General features: G+C 43.5%; 1 protein-coding gene across 1 annotated transcript in view; it reads left to right on the top strand.

Moving 5' to 3' along the window:
* Window positions 1–21112, top strand: part of LOC145418758 (uncharacterized) — a 186383-nt gene that overhangs the window by 39456 nt on the left and 125815 nt on the right. The window contains exons 4-5 of the mRNA XM_080287093.1: window positions 2543–2709; window positions 12429–12535. Coding sequence (XP_080143219.1) covers window positions 2543–2709; window positions 12429–12535 — 274 coding nt within the window. The remainder of the gene's footprint in view (window positions 1–2542; window positions 2710–12428; window positions 12536–21112) is intronic.

Here is a 21112-nt window from a genome sequence, read left to right as displayed (position 1 = left end):
GGATGTGATAGGAAGTGTTAGGAGAAACACACTGAGGTGGTTTGACCAAGTGGAGAGGATGGAGAGTGAGAGACTGATGAGGAGAATGTATGTGAGTGAGGTGGAGGGGAAGAGAGGGAGGGGGAGGCCAAGGATAAGATGGAGGGATGGAGTGGAGAGGTGTATAAGAGAGGGGGATGTGGGTTGGGAGCAGGGCAGTGAAATGGCGGGGGACAGAGCGACGTGGAGGCGATTTTTTTGTGGCCACCCTGTATGGGATTAAGGCGTCTGGCAATAGATAGATAGATAGATAGGTGATGATGATGATGACAGAGTGATTATAATGATAATGATGACAGAATTATGCTGCTGACGATAATGATGATAAAATTGTGATGATGATGAAATGAATCTGGCCTCAAACCCTCACTTTCATACATTTTTTTTTAGCAGTAGGTGTTAATGCAGGAATTGGAACATGAACTTTGACTATCTATCTATCTATCTATTGCTAGACACCATAATTCCGTAAGGGATGGCCATTTGACTTTAAGTTATTTGTTTTACGTGGAGGGGCACTAACCCTCCACCAACCCACTTGTTGACACGTAGGGAGCATGTATGGTTTGGTTATATGGTTTCCACCCAGCGTTGTAAATGGTTTCTTGGCTTACAGGAAACCATTTGGCTTGTCACTCAATGTAGAGCCACCCGTAAAGGAATGAAAAGCAATAAGAAGTGACAGGAAAGATGGGAGAAATAGGAAGAGAGGAGGGCAGGCACAGAAAAAGAGCGATAAAGGCTAAGGAAGAAGTATGCAGCACTACATTAAGTGAGTGGATAATGGTCACCACCATTATCACAATGGACTTTGACATACAGGCAGAGTCATATATATCACTCCCCTTCCACCACCCCTGGCTGATGTCTTGTGTGTTGCGGGGACGGCTCAGATGGCGTTATACATGTCATTTCGGTATCATTTATTCATTGTCTGATCCCACTGCCACACCCATACCCACACCAGCAGACTGAGCCATCCCCACAACACATAAGATACCATTGGGTGAATTTCCAATGGACTCGTATTCTCTTTGGTGAAGGAGGCTCCCTAGCACCTGTTCCATAGTGATTTATTTTTGTATATGGCTGGTTAATGACATTTTGTATGGTATTGATGGAGAGCCTGGTGATGCTGGAAGAAGTTATTTACTACAAGGGAGGACAGTAAGTTGTAATAAGCCAAATACCGTGTGTACCTGTGTATAAGTTGAACCATAAAATTCTGAGGTGTAATTCAGGTTTAGGCATATATTCTTCTGATAAGTCGACCCCCACAATAAGGCAGCACCAAATCAGTCTGACTGTCAAGAATTTGTATGTGTATCCAGCAGACAACAGACGTCATTAGAACCAACACAGCAAAAGTTGATGAGCACCAGACACGTTGTACTAAATCCAGTATAAGGTTAAGGTGCTAGAATTGGTTCTTCCAGTAACTATGTCAGTGTTGTGCCTCGGCTAAACTATTGCCCAAGTTTCAATTGTTATTACTCATAAACGAATGTCCCCCACCAGTTGGTATTGCTCATAAGCTACACAAATAAACCTGTGTTATATAGCAGAAACAAACAAGGCCATACCACATCCATTACACTGCCATGTTCTGAAAGACTGAGTAATTTTCACATCGCTGGTACATCATTTTATTTGTTGTTACTTGTAAACACATCACGGTATGGTGTTTAAAACTTATTACAGAAACATTGGTAGTATAGCATGGTAATATCAAATGCCAACACTGTTTGAAACTAACTTCCATAAACCCTTAGGCTGTATTGTACAGTAGCAAAATTGTGTGAAACACGTATCGTGTCTGTCCATGGAAAGTCTGCAATAATCGCGTCACAGTCACCATCTCAAATACCCATTAACCAGTTGGTGTTTGTTTACATTTGTGGAAGGGTGCACAACACAGGATACTCCTCACATTTTAGGTGTAAACATTGGTAATTATTGGTAACCATGACTTCCTTTTATTAAAACTTTGTCTCAGTTACAAAAAATTAACCAGGTGAGAAAAAGTACTATATATAAAACTTGGATCTCTTATAAAAGTTACAGTACAAGACTAGCATGATAGAATTAGTAGGCTAACGTATGGCTGTAGGCCTGCTGGTAGCGTCACTCTCTTCCTTTGGTATATGCCACGGCCTTTTTTTTCATCTCTGCCATGTATCAACAACTTTATGCTTGGCGTATTAGTCAACCCCTAGAGAGATTTTTTAATGCTTAAAATGTTGACTTCTATGCCGGCATATATGGTAAGTCACTTAAGAAAAGGTGTTAGAGTGCGTCCATACGCAACAAGAATACAGGCCTCGGTAACAGCACATGATCATTTGGTGAGCCATAGGAGCCTGAGTGAGTTAATATTGATGCCATTCACTGTACTCTGGTTGTGTTTCCCTTATATATTATTTCAGTTTAACTCCAGATTACCTCATTCAGGTGGGAGGGTTGTATATGAGCCTAGGAGTGTTAATTGTGTGTTTTTTGGCAGGTGGTGCAAGTGAGTGGAGAGCTGCTGGGCAAGAAGGAGGAGCAGACTTGGCTGGTGGCCCTGGCGACTCCTGTGCCCCATCCATCCAACATTGAATTCCCCCTCGATAAACAGACATTCGTTAGCCGACACTCACTTGATATGAAGTTCACATACGTTGATGACAAGTAAGCTTCTGTGCAGGTTTGTTGTTGTTATGTTATAGGCCAGATAATGAAGGTAATGGAGAGAGTCCTAGAAGGTATGGTAATGGAAAGATTTAGTACCGATGAGCTGCAGTTTAGGTTTATGCCAGGCAGAGGGACAACTGATGCCATATTCATTGTTCAACAGCTTCAGGAAAAATATATAGGAAAGAAAAGGAAACTGCTTTGTTTTTGTTGATTTAGAGAGGGCCTTTGACAGAGTTCCTACAGAGGTGGTGAAATAGGCAATGAGAAAGCTTGGAATTGAGGAGCTGCTGGTTGGAGTGGTTATGGATATGAATGTGGGTGCTCGCATGCAGGTGAAAGTGAATAGAGATTAGAGTGATGAGTTTTCTGTGAATGTTGGCATGCATCAGAGATCAGTCTTGAGCCCCTTATTGTTTATCATGGTACTTGAAGCTCTTTCATGTGACTTCAGATAAGAGATATTGTATGCTGATGACTTGGTGTTGATTGCAGAGAATGCAATAGAGGCAGAGGAAAGATTTAGGAAATGGAGAGACAGAATGGGCACAAGGTTTTGAGAGCAAATGTAGATAAAACAAAAGTGATGATACCTAGGGCTGGTGGCAGTACTGTCAAAGAAGGGGGAGAGTGGCGAGTGTTATTTGCCACAAGGGCGTGGGAAATAATTCCATCGTGCAGTGTTTGTGATAAGTGGGTGCATAAGAGATGTAACGGTATTAGAGGTAGACTGTGAGATAATTCTGAGTTTGTGTGTTCGGTGTGTCGGGGAGAGCACGTGGAGCTTGTCAGGCACGAAAGGATTGATCTTGAGTGTGTGGAAGAGTTTTGTTATTTGGGGGACATGTTATGTGCTGGAGGTGGGGCTGGAGCTAGCTCTGTGGCTAGGGTGAGGAGTGGTTGGAGGAAGTTCAGGGAGCTGTTGCCTTTCCTGACATTGAGAGGGTTCTTCATCCGTGCTAAGGGATCTTTGTATGCGGCATGTGTTAAGGGTGTAGGCTAATGCTGTATGATAGTGAGACATGGGTAATAAAGGAAGAGGCTGTTTGTAGGATCAAATGTACAGAAATGACAGTGATTAGGTGTATGTGCAGTGCATCCTTGAATGCAGGGCCTGGGGGGACTTAGTTTATGATGGGAGAGTTAAGAGGAAGGATGGGACTGGAGTGTATTGATGTTGTGATGAGGAGCGGTAGATTGAGATGGTTTGGGCATGTGGAGAGGATGGAAGATGACAGTTGGGTGTGGAAGGTGAGATGGGAGTAGAGTTGCAAGAGGCAGACTGGAAAAGACCTGGGATGAGGTCATAGAGTGGGACCTCAGGGATAAGGGACAGAATAGGGAGGCTGCCAGAGACTAAGCAGCATGGAGAGCCGCAATTAGGTGACTATGGCCAATGCATGCAAGCACGTTGGAGCCTTTATAAATGACACGAACAGTACGATACAAGATGTTGGTATGAAATCCACAGCAAAGACAGAAATTGACATGAGATTCACAGTAAGGCTTTTTGTGTTTGTGTTGGTATTGCATTATAGGCAGGCATTGTAAGTTGCATCGTATATGCTTCCTTGTTCATTTATTTATTTATTGCTGTTGAGTCCTGTGTAAATTAAGGTGATTGTATATATTCTCACTTCCCTCTTTTTTTATTTTTTATTTTTTTTTCACATCTTTCCTGTTCAGTTGTCAGTAAATTAAGGAAGTTCTCTCTCTCTCTCCTGTTTTTTCCTGTTTTTTTTTCTTTTCTTTTCCTGTTTTCCCCCATTGTATTGTGTATCTTATCACCACACCAGTATTTTTCCCTCCTCCTGACCCTGTATCTTCTCTCTCTCTCTCTCTCCATTAATTCCTGTTCTCTCTTACACTCCCTACCACATACTCTCATAGCCTCATACCTCCTCATACTTTCCTGTCTGCCTCATATTTATCATGTCTCTCTCTTAAATTTTGTGTGTATTTTGTGTGTGCAGGAAAGAGTGACTGTGTGAGTGGAGGGGGAGAGGAGAGAGGGAGACCAAGGATGAGATTATTATTTCTGTGTTTATACCCATTCTTATTCTTATTTTTTTTGTTTATTATTATTATTATTATTATTATTATTATTATTATTATTACTTTATTAGATTGTGATTGGAGAGTTGAGAGGAAGGATGGGACTGAAGTGTAGTGGTGTTGTTATGAGGAGGGGTAGATTGAGATGGTTTGGCCATGTGGTGTGAGGATGGAGGATGAGAAGTGGGTGTGGAAGGGGAGAAGTGTGAGCGTCGAGTGTAAGGTTGCAAGAGGATGACTGACAAAGACCTGGGACGAGGTCATAGAGTGTGACCTCGGGGATAAGGGAGTGAATAGGGAGGCTGCCAGTGATTGAGCGGTGTGGAGAGATGCCATTAGGTGACCAAGGCTGATGCATGGAAGGATGCTGGAGCCTTTTAAACAATGTAATATAGTTGGCCTCATATAAAAGTGGGAAAAGATAGATGATATAGAAGAAGGAGAGTGTATGTGAGTGAGGTGGAGAGGGAGAGAGGGAGGGGAAGGTCAAGGATGAGATGGAGGGATGGGGTGGAGAGGTATATGAGAGAGGCTGTGTGTGAATTGGGAGCAGGGCAGTGAAATGGCGGGGGACAGGGCGACTTGGAGGCGATTTGCTTGTGGCCACCCCGTATGGGATTAAGGCGTCTGGCAATAGATAGATAGATATTGGAAGCCTGTGTGGAAGGTGAAGAATATGGTGTTTTTAAGGACTGGCTGGAGGTAAGAAGGTGTTGAAGTTATGTGTCTCCTTCATGCTCACCGGAATACAAGACACATGCCCACATGAATGGTGAAATCCATGAATAATTCTCCCCCTCCCCCCCCCCCAAATGCTTATTGTATTGTTTATAAAGGCTCCCACATGCTTACAAGCGTCAGCTAATGGTAGCGCTCCTTGCTGCTTGATCTCTGGCAGCCCCCCTGTTCAGTCCCTTTTCTGTCACACTCTATGACCTCATCCCAGGTTTTTTTTCAGTCTGCCTCTCACAGCCCTACCCCTGATGTTCAAACTTCTCACCTTCCACACCCAATTGTCATCCTTCATCCTCTCCACATGTCCAAACCACCTCAATCTACCCCTCCTCATCACAACAGCAGTACACCCCATCTACCCCTCCTCATCACAACACCAGTACACCCCATCTACCCCTCCTTATCACAACACCAGTACAATCTCTCTACCCCTCCTCATCACAACACCAGTACACTCCATCAACCCCTCCTCATCACAACACAGTACACTCCATCTACCCCTCCTCATTACAACACCAGTACACTCCATCTACCCCTCCTCATCACAACACCAGTACACTCCATCTACCCCTCCTCATTACAACACCAGTACACTCCATCTACCCCTCCTCATCACAACACCAGTACACTCCATCTACCCCTCCTCATCACAGCACCAATACACTCCAGTCCCATCCTTCCTCCCAACTCTTCATTCACAATCCTACTGTAGCCTTTTGATTGCAAAAGAAATATTTGCTGCAGCCCAGAGTATATTTGTTTAAAGTGTGTTTTGGGAAGATTAGATGTAAACTGTTTTTGAGATGGTTTGCCCATGTGGAGAGAATGGAGAATGAGAGACTGACTTGGAGAGTGTATGTGAGTGAGGTGGAGAGGGGGGGGAGGAGGAGGAGATCAAGGATGAGGTGGAATGGAGAGGGGGGGGGAATGAGAGACTGACTACAAGAGTGTATATGAGAGGTGAAGAGGGAGACCAAAGATGAGATGGAGGGATGTAGTGGAGAGATAAATGGGATGTGTGAGTTGAGGGAAGGGCAGCCAAATGGCAGATGATAAGGCATTGTGGAGACAGTTTGTTTGTGGGCACCCTTGATGAGATTAAGGTGTCTGGCAATAGATAGATAAATAGATACCATATTTTCAGGCACAAAAGGTGTGCTTTTTTCCCCCAAAGAAATGGCCCAGAAAATCACCCTACGCCTTATATGCTGAAGGTCAGGCTTTGGGTAGGCCTGGGCTACTGGCAAGTGGTAGTTTGAGTGCTGTGGTGGGCCCACTGGTACTGTAAATGATCTCCAAACACCTTCCTTACAAAAGTGTTTCCCAAATTTCTTTACAATGATTAGCAACTAAATATTATAAATTACATTTAATATAGTTATATAAGTGTAATTATAGTAATAAATTACAAATATAGTTAAATGTGTAATTATAGTAATAAATTACAAATCTAGTTATACACATGTAATTATAGTAATAAATTACAAATATAGTTATTCAGTATATAATAACAACAAGGGATGTAAAGTGTAAACAGTTACAAAAGTGTTTCCCAAATTTCTTTAGAATGATTAGCAACTAAATATTATAAATTACAAAATATAGTTAAACATGTGTAATTATAGTAATAAATTACAAATCTAGTTATACACTTGTAATTATAGTAATAAATTACAAATATAGTTATACACTTGTAATTATAGTAATTAATTACAAATATAGTTATTCAGTACATAATAAGAACAACAAGGAATGTCAAGTGTAACCAGCTGCCAACAACCAGTAGTGATGTTTGTTTTGGTGGTTATGGCGCCAGTGGAGCCGACAGCTGCTGGTGATGATGGATAATGTTAGTGTTGTTGGTTGACAGTGGTTAGAGTTATTAGCGATGGCCAGTACTGGTGATGGTGGAGGTCTGTGGTGATATTTGGTAGCGTTAAGATAAGTACTGTAACTTAGCCTACCATGGTCGCTTAACAAAGGGTCAGTCTAAATTTTTCATGATTCCTGTACCTGAAAATCTTATAACCAACACATGAATAATGATATGTAGATGGGCCAAGTGCCGAAGTTTGAGACATTCAGCCAGGGGTCTGGGGTGAGCTGCATTTTTTATTTTTCTGAGATTAGGCCTGCCAACAGTGGGGTGTGTGCCTATGTTCCCAAAAATGTTGTAATTCAGCCTCAAATGCATCTTATACTAGTATGTTTTGCAATGTTTTATCTGTCTGTTGATTTATCTCTCTATGTGTACCTGCCTCTTTGTAACCAGATGCCATAATCCTGTAAGGGGTGGCTATTTGTCTTTGAGTTAGTTGTTTTATGGGAAGGGGCACTAACCCTCCGCCAACGCACTTGTTGACACATAGGGAATGGATATGGGTTGGTTATATGGTTACCACCCAGCATTGTAAATGGTTTTCTGACTTACAGGAAACCATTAGGCTTGACATTCAGTGTAAAGCCACCTGAAAGGGAAAGAGGAGCAATAAAAAGTGACAGGAAAGATGGGAGAAACAGGAAGAGAGGAGGGCAGGCACAGAAAAAGAATGATAAAGGTGAAGGAAGAAGGAGGCAGCACTACATTAAGTGAATGGATGATTAGGAAGAGAGGAGGACACAGAAAAAGAATGATAAAGGTGAAGGAAAAAGTAGGCAGCACAACATCAAGTGAGTGGATGATGGTAAGAAATAGGAAGAGAGGAGGGCAGACATAGAAAAAGAATGATAAAGATGAAGGAAGAAGCAGGCAGCACTACATGAAGTGAGTGGATGATGGTCAGAAACAGGAAGAGAGAGGGCAGAAACAAAAAAAGAGTGATAAAGGTGAAGGAAGAAGTAGGCAGCACTACATCAAGTGAGTGGATGATAGTGAGAAATAGGAAAAGAGGAGGACAGACACAGAAAAAGAATGATAAAGGTGAAGGAAGGAGTAGGCAGCACTATATTACATGAATGGATGGTGGTGACAAATAGGAAGAGAGGTGGACAGACAGAAAAAGAATGATAAAGGTAGAGGAAGAAGCAGGCAGCACTACATCAGGTGAGTGGATGACGGTCGCCATCACTCACCACCCAAGCCACAAATAACCCACACGTCAGGTAGTACAGCAGCATACAAGGAGGCCCATTGCATAGAGGTGTCGGTTTTTGGATATGGTTGGTTAATGGAGAGGATGGAGAGTGACAGACTAATGAGGAGAGTGTATGTGAGTGAGGTGGAGGGGGGGAGAGGGAGGGAGAGGCTGAGGATGAGATGGAGGGATGGAGTGGAGAGGTATATTAGAGAAGGATGTGTGAGCTGGGAGGAGGGCAATGAAATGCCGGGGGACAGGGTAACATGGAGGTGATTTGTTTGTGGCCACCCCTTACAGAATTAAGATGTCTGGCAATAGATAGATAGATAGGGAGATGTTATTTATGCAGAGTATGGTGATATTAGAAAGATTTATTTAACACAGAGGAGGACAATAAGGTGTACTACTCAGAATAAATTGCGTAGGAAAAGGTGTCAGGGAGCATCCTTAACCAACAAAAATACAACCCCCAGAGTACTTGTTGTTGTTGTTATTGTTCAGACCCATTAACCACATGCAAGCAACCGTCCCTGCAGGCGGTCCCATGCAGTGAGTTGGTGGTGGACAGCGCTTCACCATAGCATGGCACAGAGTCTGTCCTTCACACTTCCTCATTCTTCCTTATCTTCCTGTTATGTTTTGTTACTTATCTTTCCACATTAGGCAGCACTGCACTGAATGACAAGCCTAATGGTTTCTTGTAACCCACGAAGCTATTTACAGTGCTGGGTGGTAATCGTATAAACAAATGATGGGGTGATGTGGCCTCTGTTAACTGGGTCGAGATGTGTACGAGTTCTGTTCAGAAAGTATGTAACCTAGGCTCTAAAAAAATAAATAGCTAACCTGTTGAGCTAAGACGCTAATCCCCCCCCAGAGTAGGCCCTTCCTGACTTGACATGTATCCTAGCATTCTTTCCACTGCCTTAAGCATTTTTGAAAGTTGGTTTTCATTATTTCCTGCAAGTGCTTTGTCACATTCATCATGATCTCTTGTCACAAGTCAGAACCCTTGAGCAGAGTTTTGAGTTTGGGGAATAACCAAAGTTGCACGAAGCCATGTCTGGTGAGCAGGGAGCCTGCCAGACCTGCAGGATGTTGTGCTTGACCAAAAATTTCTGAATCAGCTGAGAAGAATGGGCAGGGGTGTGTCATGATGCAGCTTCCAACTTGCCACTTTCCCAAGGTCTGGTTTCCTCCGCCAAACTGCGTCATGAAGAAGGCAGATAACGTTGAGGTAGTAATGTTTGTTGACAGCCTGACCTTCTGGTGCATATTGGTGATGCACAACACCACAGTAGTCGAAAAAAACTGTCAACGTTTGAGTGCATTTCATCTTGCTGCAGACCAAGGCGACCCTGCATGCTTCCACTGGGATAACTGTGCTTTGGTTTCTGGGGAATACAAGTACAGTCATATCACATCTCCAGTAATAACAGTCTTCAGAAAGTCTGGTTCACAATTTGCACACTCCAGCATGTCTTGAACAACGTTCATCCAAGAGAAGAGATCACGACGAATGCAACGAAGCATCTGCAGGAGATACCAAAAACTGACTTTGAAAAATGTTCCAGGCAGAGGAAAGAACACTGGGCTATGTGTGTCATGTCAGAAGGGGCCTACTTTGAGGGGGGATAGTGTCCTAGCTCAACAGGTTAGCTATTTATTTTTTTAAAGCCTATGGTTGGCTACCTTCTGATCAGACCTGGTAAATGTGGTGTCCATCCAGGAAACAAACCTCCATACTCTTCCTTGAGCCTTGCTGGCAGGGTGATCAGCAACAACAACAACAAAATTGCTAGTGCAGAATAGATGATGATGATGATGATGTAGCTTGGGAAAACAGACATAAAACTGAAAATGTTGATGGTGATGATGATGATGGCAAAGTTGAGGTTTAGGGAATATCAGTGTTGTATGTAATATGTTATTAATATTTTGGATTGTGGTATTGTAGGGTGGGCAAATTCTGTGGATATGTGACAGAAGAATTGGTGACTAGATCACTGTACAAGATGTTTGTTGTGATTTTAATGATTCATTCTGTGTTGTAGTGTGGGTGAGTTTTGCTGCTACATAGGTGAGGAATTGGTGAGTGATGAGTTATTAAGCTGCTGTTTATTATATTTATAATTAACTGACATACCGGTACATTGTGTATCCACTCACTCAATGTAGTGCTGCTCTCTGGTGACTGCCCTTTCCTTTCTTCCTTCCTTCCTCTTCTGTCTTTCTTTCCTTCCTCTTCCGTCTTTCTTTCCTTCATTCTTTCCTCTTCTTTCTGTCAACGGGTGACTCTGCACTAAGTGACAAGCCAAATGGTTTCCTGTACACCAGGAAACTATTTACTACGCTGGGATGTAACCATATAACCAGTTCATGGCACTTGGTGGTTTAGTGGGTAATTAAGGTGCTCCAATCGGATTGGGCCTGTGCAGGTTTATATCCAAGGTGTGGTTGGGGTTTATTACTCATGTAATGCCACTTAGGGATGAGTGAGGCTGGTCACTTTCATCTTAAATGACTGGACCAACTTGCCTAGCCCCGGGTTTCTACACTCCTCTTGGGGCAACACTGGATTGGATGATGATGATGATGATCCATCCATCATCCATCCTACATTGCCCTATGAGGAGCGTAGGAGCCTGGGGCTAGGTGGTGATGAGTTTTGTGGATTTGTGGCCTATGCATTTGTTTGTTTGTATTGTTCATATTTGTAAAGGCTCCAACATCCTTGCCTGCATCGGCCTTGGTCACCTAATGGCGGCTCTCCATTCTGCTCAATCTCTGGCAGTCTCCATGTGCTGCCCTTTATCCCTGAAGTCACACTCTATGACCTCATTTCAGGTCTTAGACTGCCTATCACAACCCTGCCTCTGACATTCACACTTTTCACCTTCCACACCCAACTGTCATCCTCCATCCTCTCCACATACCCAAACCATCTCAGTCTACCCCTCCTCATCACAACACCAATACATTCCAGCCCCATCCATCCTCTGTATTGGATGCTGTGTGTTAATAATTTAAATTATGGTGTTGGAGTGTGGACAGATTCAACAGATGCATTGTTGAGGATGAGATTATAGAGTGTGACCTCGGGGATAAGGTACCGAATAGGGAGGCTGCCAGAGATTGAGCAGTGTGGGGAGCCTCCTTCTGGTGACCAAGGCCGATGCTTGCAAGCATGTTGGAATCTTTAAAAACAAAGAAAGTGAAGCAAAATGAATTGGTAGTTTGATCACTTTGCAAGATGCTGTTGTGGTAGTAAGGATTTTATTTATTGTGTGTCATTGATATAGTTCTTTCACCTTGGCCCATAACATCATTCTTTTGCAGCTTCTTTCATTTATGCCGGTAACCGAAAAAGACTATGCTGTGGCTCGACATCCCTTTTGTGACACTTCTTTGTGACTAGCACCATAATCTAGTTTTAATCAATTGCTATAACTGAGCATTCAAGATGGGAAGATGGCATTTTTAGGTCAAGTGAAATAAAAAAGGGTCTGGTGATGAGTTTGGTTTTCGTGTTACATTCTGCGGCTCCACATCCCATCCATGGCACGTCTTCGTGACTAGCTTGGCAGTCTAGTGTTAATCTGTTTCTACACCTCAGCATTCAAGATGGGGAGATGGCATTTTTAGGCCAAGCTAAAATAAGAAGCTTGTTTTTTGTGTTACATTACAGTATATGACTCTACATCCCATCCATGGCACTTCTTCATGACCAGCATGGTAATCTAGTGTTAACCTATTTCTACAGCTCAGCATTCAAGATGGAAGGATGGCAATTTTAGGCCAAGTTGAACCAAAAACGGCGTAGTAGTAATGTTGGTTTTTCTGTTTCAGTGTGGGAGATTTCTGTGGCTATGTTGCTGATGAGTTGGTGGGTCGGTCACTGTATGAGATGCACCACGCCCTCGACTCGGAGCTTGTGAAGGACGCTTATAAGACATGTAAGTACCATGAGTCTGCCTTTATTCCCTTACTCCTTTCACCTTTACTTGGCCCACATTTCCATCCTTTTGCAGCTTATTTCACATATATCAGTGGCAGAAAAAGACAATGCCACGGCTCTACGTCTTTCTCATAGCACTTTTAATAACTAGCATTGTATTCTGGTGGTTATTTAATGTTGCACCTCAGTATTTAAGATGGCAATTTTTGGCCAAGTTAGAGTAAAAAGAGTACTGTATATGTTCTCTCATATGTCTGTTAGTGATTTTTTTCAAAATTACATGGAACCATTTATAACACTGTGTCGGAACCATATAACCAACCCATACGTATTCCCTTCATGTCAGTAAGTGGGTTGGCGTAATGTTAGTCCCCCTCCTTGTAAGACAGCTAACTCAGGCCACCCCTTTTAGGATTATGGTATCTGGCTATAGATAGATAGATAAAGGTATTGTCTTTATGGCTGAGATAGCCCTGGGCTCCTGCGCTGCTCATGGGGCAATGTAGGATTGGATGATGATGGATGATGTGTTGGAAGTTGATCATTAGATTGATGGCTATTAAGCACAGATATGTTTTGTGCGCATATGGTGAGTGGATGGAAAGTAGGGGCATGGAAGTAGTTGAGAGCCAGAAGAGAGAGTTACATGTAGAGAGGAAAAGAGAAGTGGAAAGATAGTAAGAGAGAATAAGAAGAGAGTGGATGAGGAATGTGGATGGAATTTGTTAAGTGGAGAGAATGTAAGAAAATGTTCTGGAAAGAGGTAAAGAGAGTTAGACAGGGTGATAAGTAAGTTGGGGAGTGAAAGATAAAAATGATAGATTACTTGTGGAGAAGGGAGAAAAATTGAGCAGATGGAGAGAATAAGGAATTGTTGAATATTGAGAATGAAAGTGATGCGAGTATAAGTGGCTGGGGAATGGCTGGGAGGAGGATAGAGGTGAGAAGACAGGAAGGAATCAGTAGGATGGAAGTTGTGGAAGCAATGAAGAAAGTTAAAATGGGGAAGGGAAAGCCCCAGGAATTGATGGAGTGTGTGGTGAAATGCTGAAGCATGGGGGAGAGATAGTAGTAGAGTGGATGTGGAAGATGTGCAGATTGGCCTGGGGGGAAGGTAGAGTCCCAGAGGATTGGAAGTCAGGTATAATTATTCCCCTGTACAAAGGAAAAGGGGAAAAAAAGTATGTGGTAATCATAGGGGCATTTGTCTTCGTAGTGTAATAGGAAAAGTGTATGGTAGGATACTTATTGACAGAGTTAGGGAAATAGCAGAGGAATAAGTTGGAGAAGAACCGGGAGGCTTTAGGAAGGGAAGAGGTTGTGTAGATCAGATATTCATTCTTAGATCTTTAGTGGAAAAGTTTCTAGAGAAGGGAAAGAAGTTGTATGCGGCTTTCATGGATTTGGAGAAAGCATATGACAGGGTGGATAGACAAGGTTTGTGGAAAGTATTAAGAATATATGGAGTAGATGGGAAGTTGTTGAATGCTGTGAAGAGTATGTATGATGGTGCAAGGCTGCAGTGCATGTGGATAGTGAACTGAGTGAATTTTTCTCTTTGAAGGTTGGGTTGAAACAGGGATGTGTCGTGTCTCCATGGTTGTTCAATCTGTATATGGATGGGATTATAAAAGAGATACAAGGTAGGGCAGTGGATGTTGGAGGAGCCCTAATGAGAGAGGACTGTGTATGGAAACTCCCTGTACTGTTGTTTTGCAGATGATACTGTGTTGTTGAGTGAAGACGAAGGGGAACTGCAAGGCTTGGTGGATGAGTTTGGGAGAGTGTGTAAGAAACGTAATCTAAAGGTGAATGATGGGAAGAGTATAGTTATGGTCTTTGAGAGAAGTGAAGTCAGTGAATGTACAGCGAGGTTGGATGGTGAGGAATTGGGTAGTGTGATGAGTAAGGATGGAAGTTTGGAGGATGAAGTGTGTGAAAGGGTACAGCAAGGAAGAAAGAGTGCTGGTTTCTTGAAGGCAGTGATACGAAACAGGGAAGTGAGCATGGAAGTGAAAAAGTTACTACATGACAGTATTGTGATACCAACTCTAACGTATGGAAGTGAAGCTTGGACGTTGTTGGAGAGACACAAGTCAAGAGTGAGAGCAGTGGAAATGAGTTATTTAAGAGGAGCCTGTGGAGTCACATGGAGAGACAGGCTGACAAATGAGGATATAAAGGAGCGTTGTGGTGTTGATGTGGATGTGATAGGAAGTGTTAGGAGAAACACTTTGAGGTGGTTTGGCCATGTGGAGAAGATGGAGAGAGAGACTGACGAGGAGAGTGTATGTGAGTGAGGTGGAGAGGGAGATAGGGAGGGGGAGGCCAAGGATGAGATGGAGGGATGGAGTGGAGAGGTATAGGAGAGAGGGGGGTGTGAGTTGGGAGCAGGGCAGTGAAATGGCGGGGGACAGGGCGACATGGAGGCGATTTGTTTGTGGCCACCCTTTACGGAATTAAGGTGTCTGGCAATAGATAGATAGATAAGGTTGTAAGTACATTGGCTGGCGAGTTTGGGGCCAGTGGATTGTAATATGAGGGTTAGTGTTGATCCTCACTATATAATTCCCAAATGGATGGAGGTGATTTTTGTAGTAGTACTCTGATGGTAGTAGTTGTAGCGCCATAGTAGTAGTAGAAATAGAAGGAGTAGTAGTAATAGTAGCAGTTGAAGTAGTAGTAGTAGTAGGTGAATCAGGCGGACTGCAGGCTAAAGCTACCTTCCTCCTGCAGTCCACCATCATCCTTTTAGGGGATAGGGAGGGAGTTGAGGAACGTTTGTATAACTAGGCAGTGGAGAAGAACTTTGAATGTGGTGGCTGGGAGGGAAGGGTGTAGGAAAGAGGAAGGGAAGGGAGGAGGAAGAGAAGGGAAGGGAGGAGGAAAGAGAAAGGAAAGGGAGGAGGAAAGAGGAAGGGAAGGGAAGGGAGGAGGAAAAAGGAAAGGAAGGGAAGGGAGGAGGAAAGAGAAGGGGAAGGGAGGAGGAAAGAGGAAGGGAAGGGAGGAGGAAAGAGGAAGGGAAGGGAGGAGGAAAGAGGAAGGGAAGGGAGTAGAAAAAAGGAAGGGAAGGGAAGGGAGGAGGAAAGAAGAAAGGAAGAGACGTAAGGAGGAAAGATGAAGGGAAGGGAGGAGGAAGAAGTAAGTGGAGACATGGAGGTAAAGTATGATGGATGGAGACAGTCATTTTGTATACCAGTGTGTGTGTGTGTGTGTGTGTGTGTGTGTGTGTGTGTGTGTGTGTGTGTCAGCCAAAACTGGAATAAGCATTTTGGTGAAACTTGACGGGATGGTTGCGATTGGGTCACAGATGCGCCAATTTTTGCTTACTGTCGATTTTAAAATGTCAAAAGTGGGTGTTTTGTCCTATGATTCTTCCCATAGTTTTGTCCTATGATTCTTCCCATAGTTTTGTCCCATGATTCTTACCAGTGTTTTGTCCCATGATTCTTACCATTGTTTTGTCCCATGATTCTTACCATTGTTTTGTCCCATGATTCTGTTGTTTTGTCCCATGATTCCATTGTTTTGTCCCATGATTCTTCCCATTGTTCTGTCCCATGATTCTGTTGTTTTGTCCCATGATTCTGTTGTTTTGTCCCATGATTCTTTGTTTTGTCCCATGATTCTTACAGGTGTTTTGTCCCATGATTCTTGTTTTGTCCCATGATTCATACCATAGTTTTGTCCCATGATTCTTACCATTGTTTTGTCCCATGATTCTTACCATTGTTTTGTCCCATGATTCTTACCATTGTTTTGTCCCATGATTCTTACCATTGTTTTGTCCCATGATTCTTACCATTGTTTTGTCCCATGATTCTTACCATTGTTTTGACCTATGATTCTTTCTGTTTTGTCCTATGATTCTTTCCAGTTTTTTGTCCCATGATTCTTGTTTTGTCCCATGATTCTTGTTTTGTCCCATGATTCTTGTTTTGTCCCATGATTCTTGTTTTGTCCCATGATTCTGTTGTTTTGTCCCATGATTCTTACCATAGTTTTGCCTATGATTCTTCCCATTGTTTTGTCCCATGATTCTACACATAAATCGTGGGCTCTGAGCACAGCGAAGCGCGGTACAAAAACTGCGCTTATTTGAGGAAGTGCTGAACCACGCAGTAGTGCCGTGAAGCGCTTGTATCTATCTGTCTCTCCAGCTACATCTATCTATCAGCCTGTCCATCAATCTATTCTATCTATCGCCAAGCTCTGCCCTGTCTGTTTATGATGATGGATGGGTGTGGGGCTGCGACGGGGAGGGAGAGAGGAGAGGAAAGAGGGAGGGAGAGGGTAGGGAGGGAGGAAGGGAATGGGGAGAAGAGAGGTAAGGAGCGAAGGAGAGGGAGAGAGGAGGGAGGGAGTGAGAAGGGGACGTTAGGAGAGAGAGAGAGAGAGAGAGAGAAGTGTTAAGTGTTTGGTGGAGTACGTGAAAGAGCGAGTTCCCTAAGTGGTGATAAAGGAGGGCACTTGACTTATCACCACCACCATCATCATCATCACCATCATCACCACCACGACCATCATCATCATCACCACCATCATCATCATCATCACCATCACCATCACCATCATCGTCATCATCATCATCATCATCATCACCACCACCACCACCATCATCAACATCATCACCATCATCATCATCATCACCATCATCACCATCACCATCATCGTCATCATCATTACCACCACCACCACCATCACCACCACCATCATCATCACCATCATCATCATCATCATCATCATCATCATCATCATCATCATCATCATCACCACCACCACCACCACCACCACCACCACCACCACCACCACCACCACCACCACCACCACCACACCACTCAATAAAAGATGTATTTTGAGATCAGAATGACATTGAACACTGTCGCTCTGCCTCTCCTGTCATCTTCACTTCATTTCCTCGTCCTCGTCTCCAACTACTCTTACGATCCTGCCTTCATCTTCCCTATTTGTGGCCAGGGAGGCGCCGTGATGCCTGCTCCTTAGCGATTTATTTTCTGTATTACACAATAGTATCTTTGTGTGTTGTTTTTGATGTTAGAGAGAGAGAGAGAGAGAGAGAGAGAGAGAGAGAGAGAGAGAGAGAGAGAGAGAGTTATTTCCGTGCCTTCTACCCCTCCAAGCCCCTGTCAGGTCACCAAGTATTTAGACCCCCCCCCTCCCTCTCTCTTTCTCTCTCTCTCTCTCTCTCTCTCTCTCTTTGTGTGTGTGTAGACAGAATTATCCGATTTAGAATAGATAGATAGATAGATAGATATTTAAGTACGAAGGCAGGCAGGTAGATAGATAGATAGATAGATAGACAGATAGATTCTCAGGCAGGTACTTTCTGTAGTTTGAAAGATATGGATAGATAGATAGATAGATACACAGGTAGGTAGGTAAGTAGATAGATAGATAGATAGATAAAGTACTTAAATAGATGGATGAATGGATGGAGAGAGAGAGAGAGAGGAAAATCGAGGATGTAGTAAAAATGTTGTTGTTGTTGTTTTCTGTTGTTTTTCTTGCTCTTGTTTTTGTTGTGGTTGTGGTTGTGGTTAATCCGAGACGCTTGCCCAGTCGAGGTGTGTGACTGTGGTGGTAGTAGTAGTAGTAGTAGTAGTAGTGGTGGTGATAGTGGTGATGGTGGTGGAAGTAGTAGTGGTGGTGGTAATGTGTATGTGTGTGTGTGTGTGTGTGTGTGTGTGTGTGTGTGTGTGTGTGTGTGTGATAGAAGCTAAGACATTACTATAACGAATTCTGTCTATTCATGTATGTGTGTATGTATGTATGTATGTATGTATAGATGTATGTGTGTATATATGTATGTATGGATGGAGGGATGTATATGAATGTGTCTGTATGTATGTATGTCTATGTATGTATGTATGTGTATGTATGTATGTATGTATATGAATGTGTCTTTATGTATGTGTCTATGTATGTATGTATGTATGTGTATGTATGTATGTATGTATATGAATGTGTCTTTATGTATGTGTCTATGTATGTATGTATGTGTATGTATGTATGTATGTATAGATAGATGTATGTGTATATATGTATGTATGGATGGAGGAATGTTTATGTATGTATGTATGTATATGAATGTGTCTGTATGTATGTATGTGTATGTATGTATGTCAGCGCTGTACAAATATTCATGAGTAAGTGAAATGTTATGTGTGTACACCGTAGAATTCTCTCTCTCTCTCTCTCTCTCTCTCTCTCTCTCTCTCTCTCTCCATGGGATTAAGAGGCCTACACGATAATTCTCTCTCTCTCTCTCTCTCTCTCTCCATGGGATTAAGAGGCCTACACGATAATTCTCTCTCTCTCTCTCTCTCTCTCTCTCTCTCTCTCTCTCTCTCTCTCTCTCTCTCTCTCTCTCTCTCTCATCTCGATAATATTCGCATTTAAGATCCGAAAATAAATCGATAAGAGGCTGGTGTTTAGGGAGACGCGTGGCTGTGGAGAAATAGGTCAACGTGTAGGGTCGTTGGCCTGAGAGAGAGAGAGAGAGAGAGAGAGAGAGAGAGAGTCTTGTACAGCTTAGATAGATTTAGGTAGATAGATAGATAGATAGAAAAAATAGATAGAGCCTTGTATATAATTGAGATATATTTAGAGAGAGAGAGAGAGAGAGTGAGTTGGGAGAGTGGAAGGGAATATGAAGAGGAGAGAGAGAGAGAGTTGTTCCCGGCATGAGGGTGTTAGGTCAGGGGTCACAGGTCGATATTGAGGCAGCGTCACCTCCCACGCGCATGACCGCAGGGTGGGTGGGGTGGGGTGGGTGTGGGGGTGGGGGGTGTGTGGGCGGGAGGGTGTAGGTGTGGATGTGGGTGGGTGTGGGGGTGGGTGTGGGTGGGGGTGGGCAATCTCTGTAGTAAGCAAAGGGTTACACTACAGCCCCTCACATGGTTGGGGTTACTCGTGTGGGTGGGTGGATAGGTGGGCGGGTGGGTGGGGTGGATAGGTAATATGTAACAATAGATTAACACTAGAATATGCTGCTAGTCACGAAGAAGTGCTACGGGAAGGATGTAGAGCCGTAGCATTGTCTTTTGTGCGATTGAGCTACGCGAAATAAGCTGCAAAGGGATGAAAATCTGGGCCAAGTTAAGGTGAAAGGAGTATAGATGATGATGCTAGTCACGAAGAAGTGCTATGGGACGAAAATCTGGGCCAAGTTAAGGTGAAAGGAGTATAGATGATGATGCTAGTCACGAAGAAGTGCTATGGGACGAAAAACTGGGCCAAGTTAAGGTGAAAGGAGTATAGATGATGATGCTAGTCACGAAGAAGTGCTATGGGACGAAAATCTGGGCCAAGTTAAGGTGAAAGGAGTATAGATGATGATGCTAGTCACGAAGAAGTGCTATGGGACGAAAATCTGGGCCAAGTTAAGGTGAAACAATACTACGGCTCTGCATCCTTTCCATAGCACTTCTTCGTGACTAGTATCATATTCTAGTGTTATTCTATATTTACAACTCAACACTGAAGATGGAGAGAGAGAGAGAGAGAGAGAGAGAGAGGGAGGTTGGAGAGAAGTGAAGGAAGAGAGAGAGAGAGAGAGAGAGAGAGAGAGAGAGTGGCGGGGTAGTTATAGAGTGAAAGAAAAGAGAGAGGTTGGAGAGAGAGAGAGAATGGTAGTACTAGGGAGGGGGGGGCGAAAAAGGGGGGAGGTGATAAATGGGCAGCCTTCGTGGGGAGGGGAGGGAAGGGAAGGAAGGGAAGGGGAGGGAAGGAAGGGGAGGAAGGGAAGGGGAGGGGAGGCGAGGGGAAGGGAAGGGAGGGAAGGGAAGGGAAGTGGACGGGAGGGGAAGGGAGGGGAGGGAGGGGTGGGGCTCTTACACCAGCCTGGGGGTCAAATCTAGGTCACCCAGCCTTATGTAACTTTGCCAAAATATCCTCTCTCTCTCACACACACACACACACACACACACACACACACACACACACACACACACACACACACACACACACACACACAACCACTTTACCTCATTCCCTTGTTCTCTCTCTCTCTCTCTCTCTCTCTCTCTCTCTCTCTCTCTCTCTCGTCAGTAATACACAAAGGCCCGAAGCTGAAGAAAACGGGACGAAAAACACAATTCAATTTCTCCTGAATTACAGATGACTCTGACTCAGAGGTAATCTATAGTCGTATATTATAATTGGTGACCTTGTTATTGTATGATCTGTCTATCTATCTATCTGTCTGTCTATCTATCTATTGCCAGACGCCATAATCCCGTAAGGGGTGGCCATTTGACTTTGAGTTATTTGTTTTACGGGGAGGGGCACTAACCCTCCACCAACCCACTTGTTGACACGTAGGGAGCACGTATGGTTTGGTTATATGGTTACCACCCAGCGTTGTAAATGGTTTCCTGGCTTACAGGAAACCATTTGGCTTGTCACTCAATGTAAAGCCACCTGTAAAGGAAAGAAAAGCAATAAGAAGTGACAGGAAAGATGGGAGAAATAGGAAGAGAGGAGGGCAGGCACAGAAAAAGAACGATACAGGCTAAGGAAGAAGTAGGCAGCACTACATCAAGTGAGTGGATGA

Source organism: Coenobita brevimanus, chromosome 116, assembly GCF_032717465.1.
Source record: "Coenobita brevimanus isolate Jiangsu-jjx chromosome 116, ASM3271746v2, whole genome shotgun sequence".
NCBI classification, from domain to species: Eukaryota; Metazoa; Arthropoda; class Malacostraca; order Decapoda; family Coenobitidae; genus Coenobita; species Coenobita brevimanus.
The sequence above is the reverse complement of the archived record's forward strand: the minus strand, read 5'-3'. Positions and strand labels throughout refer to the sequence as shown.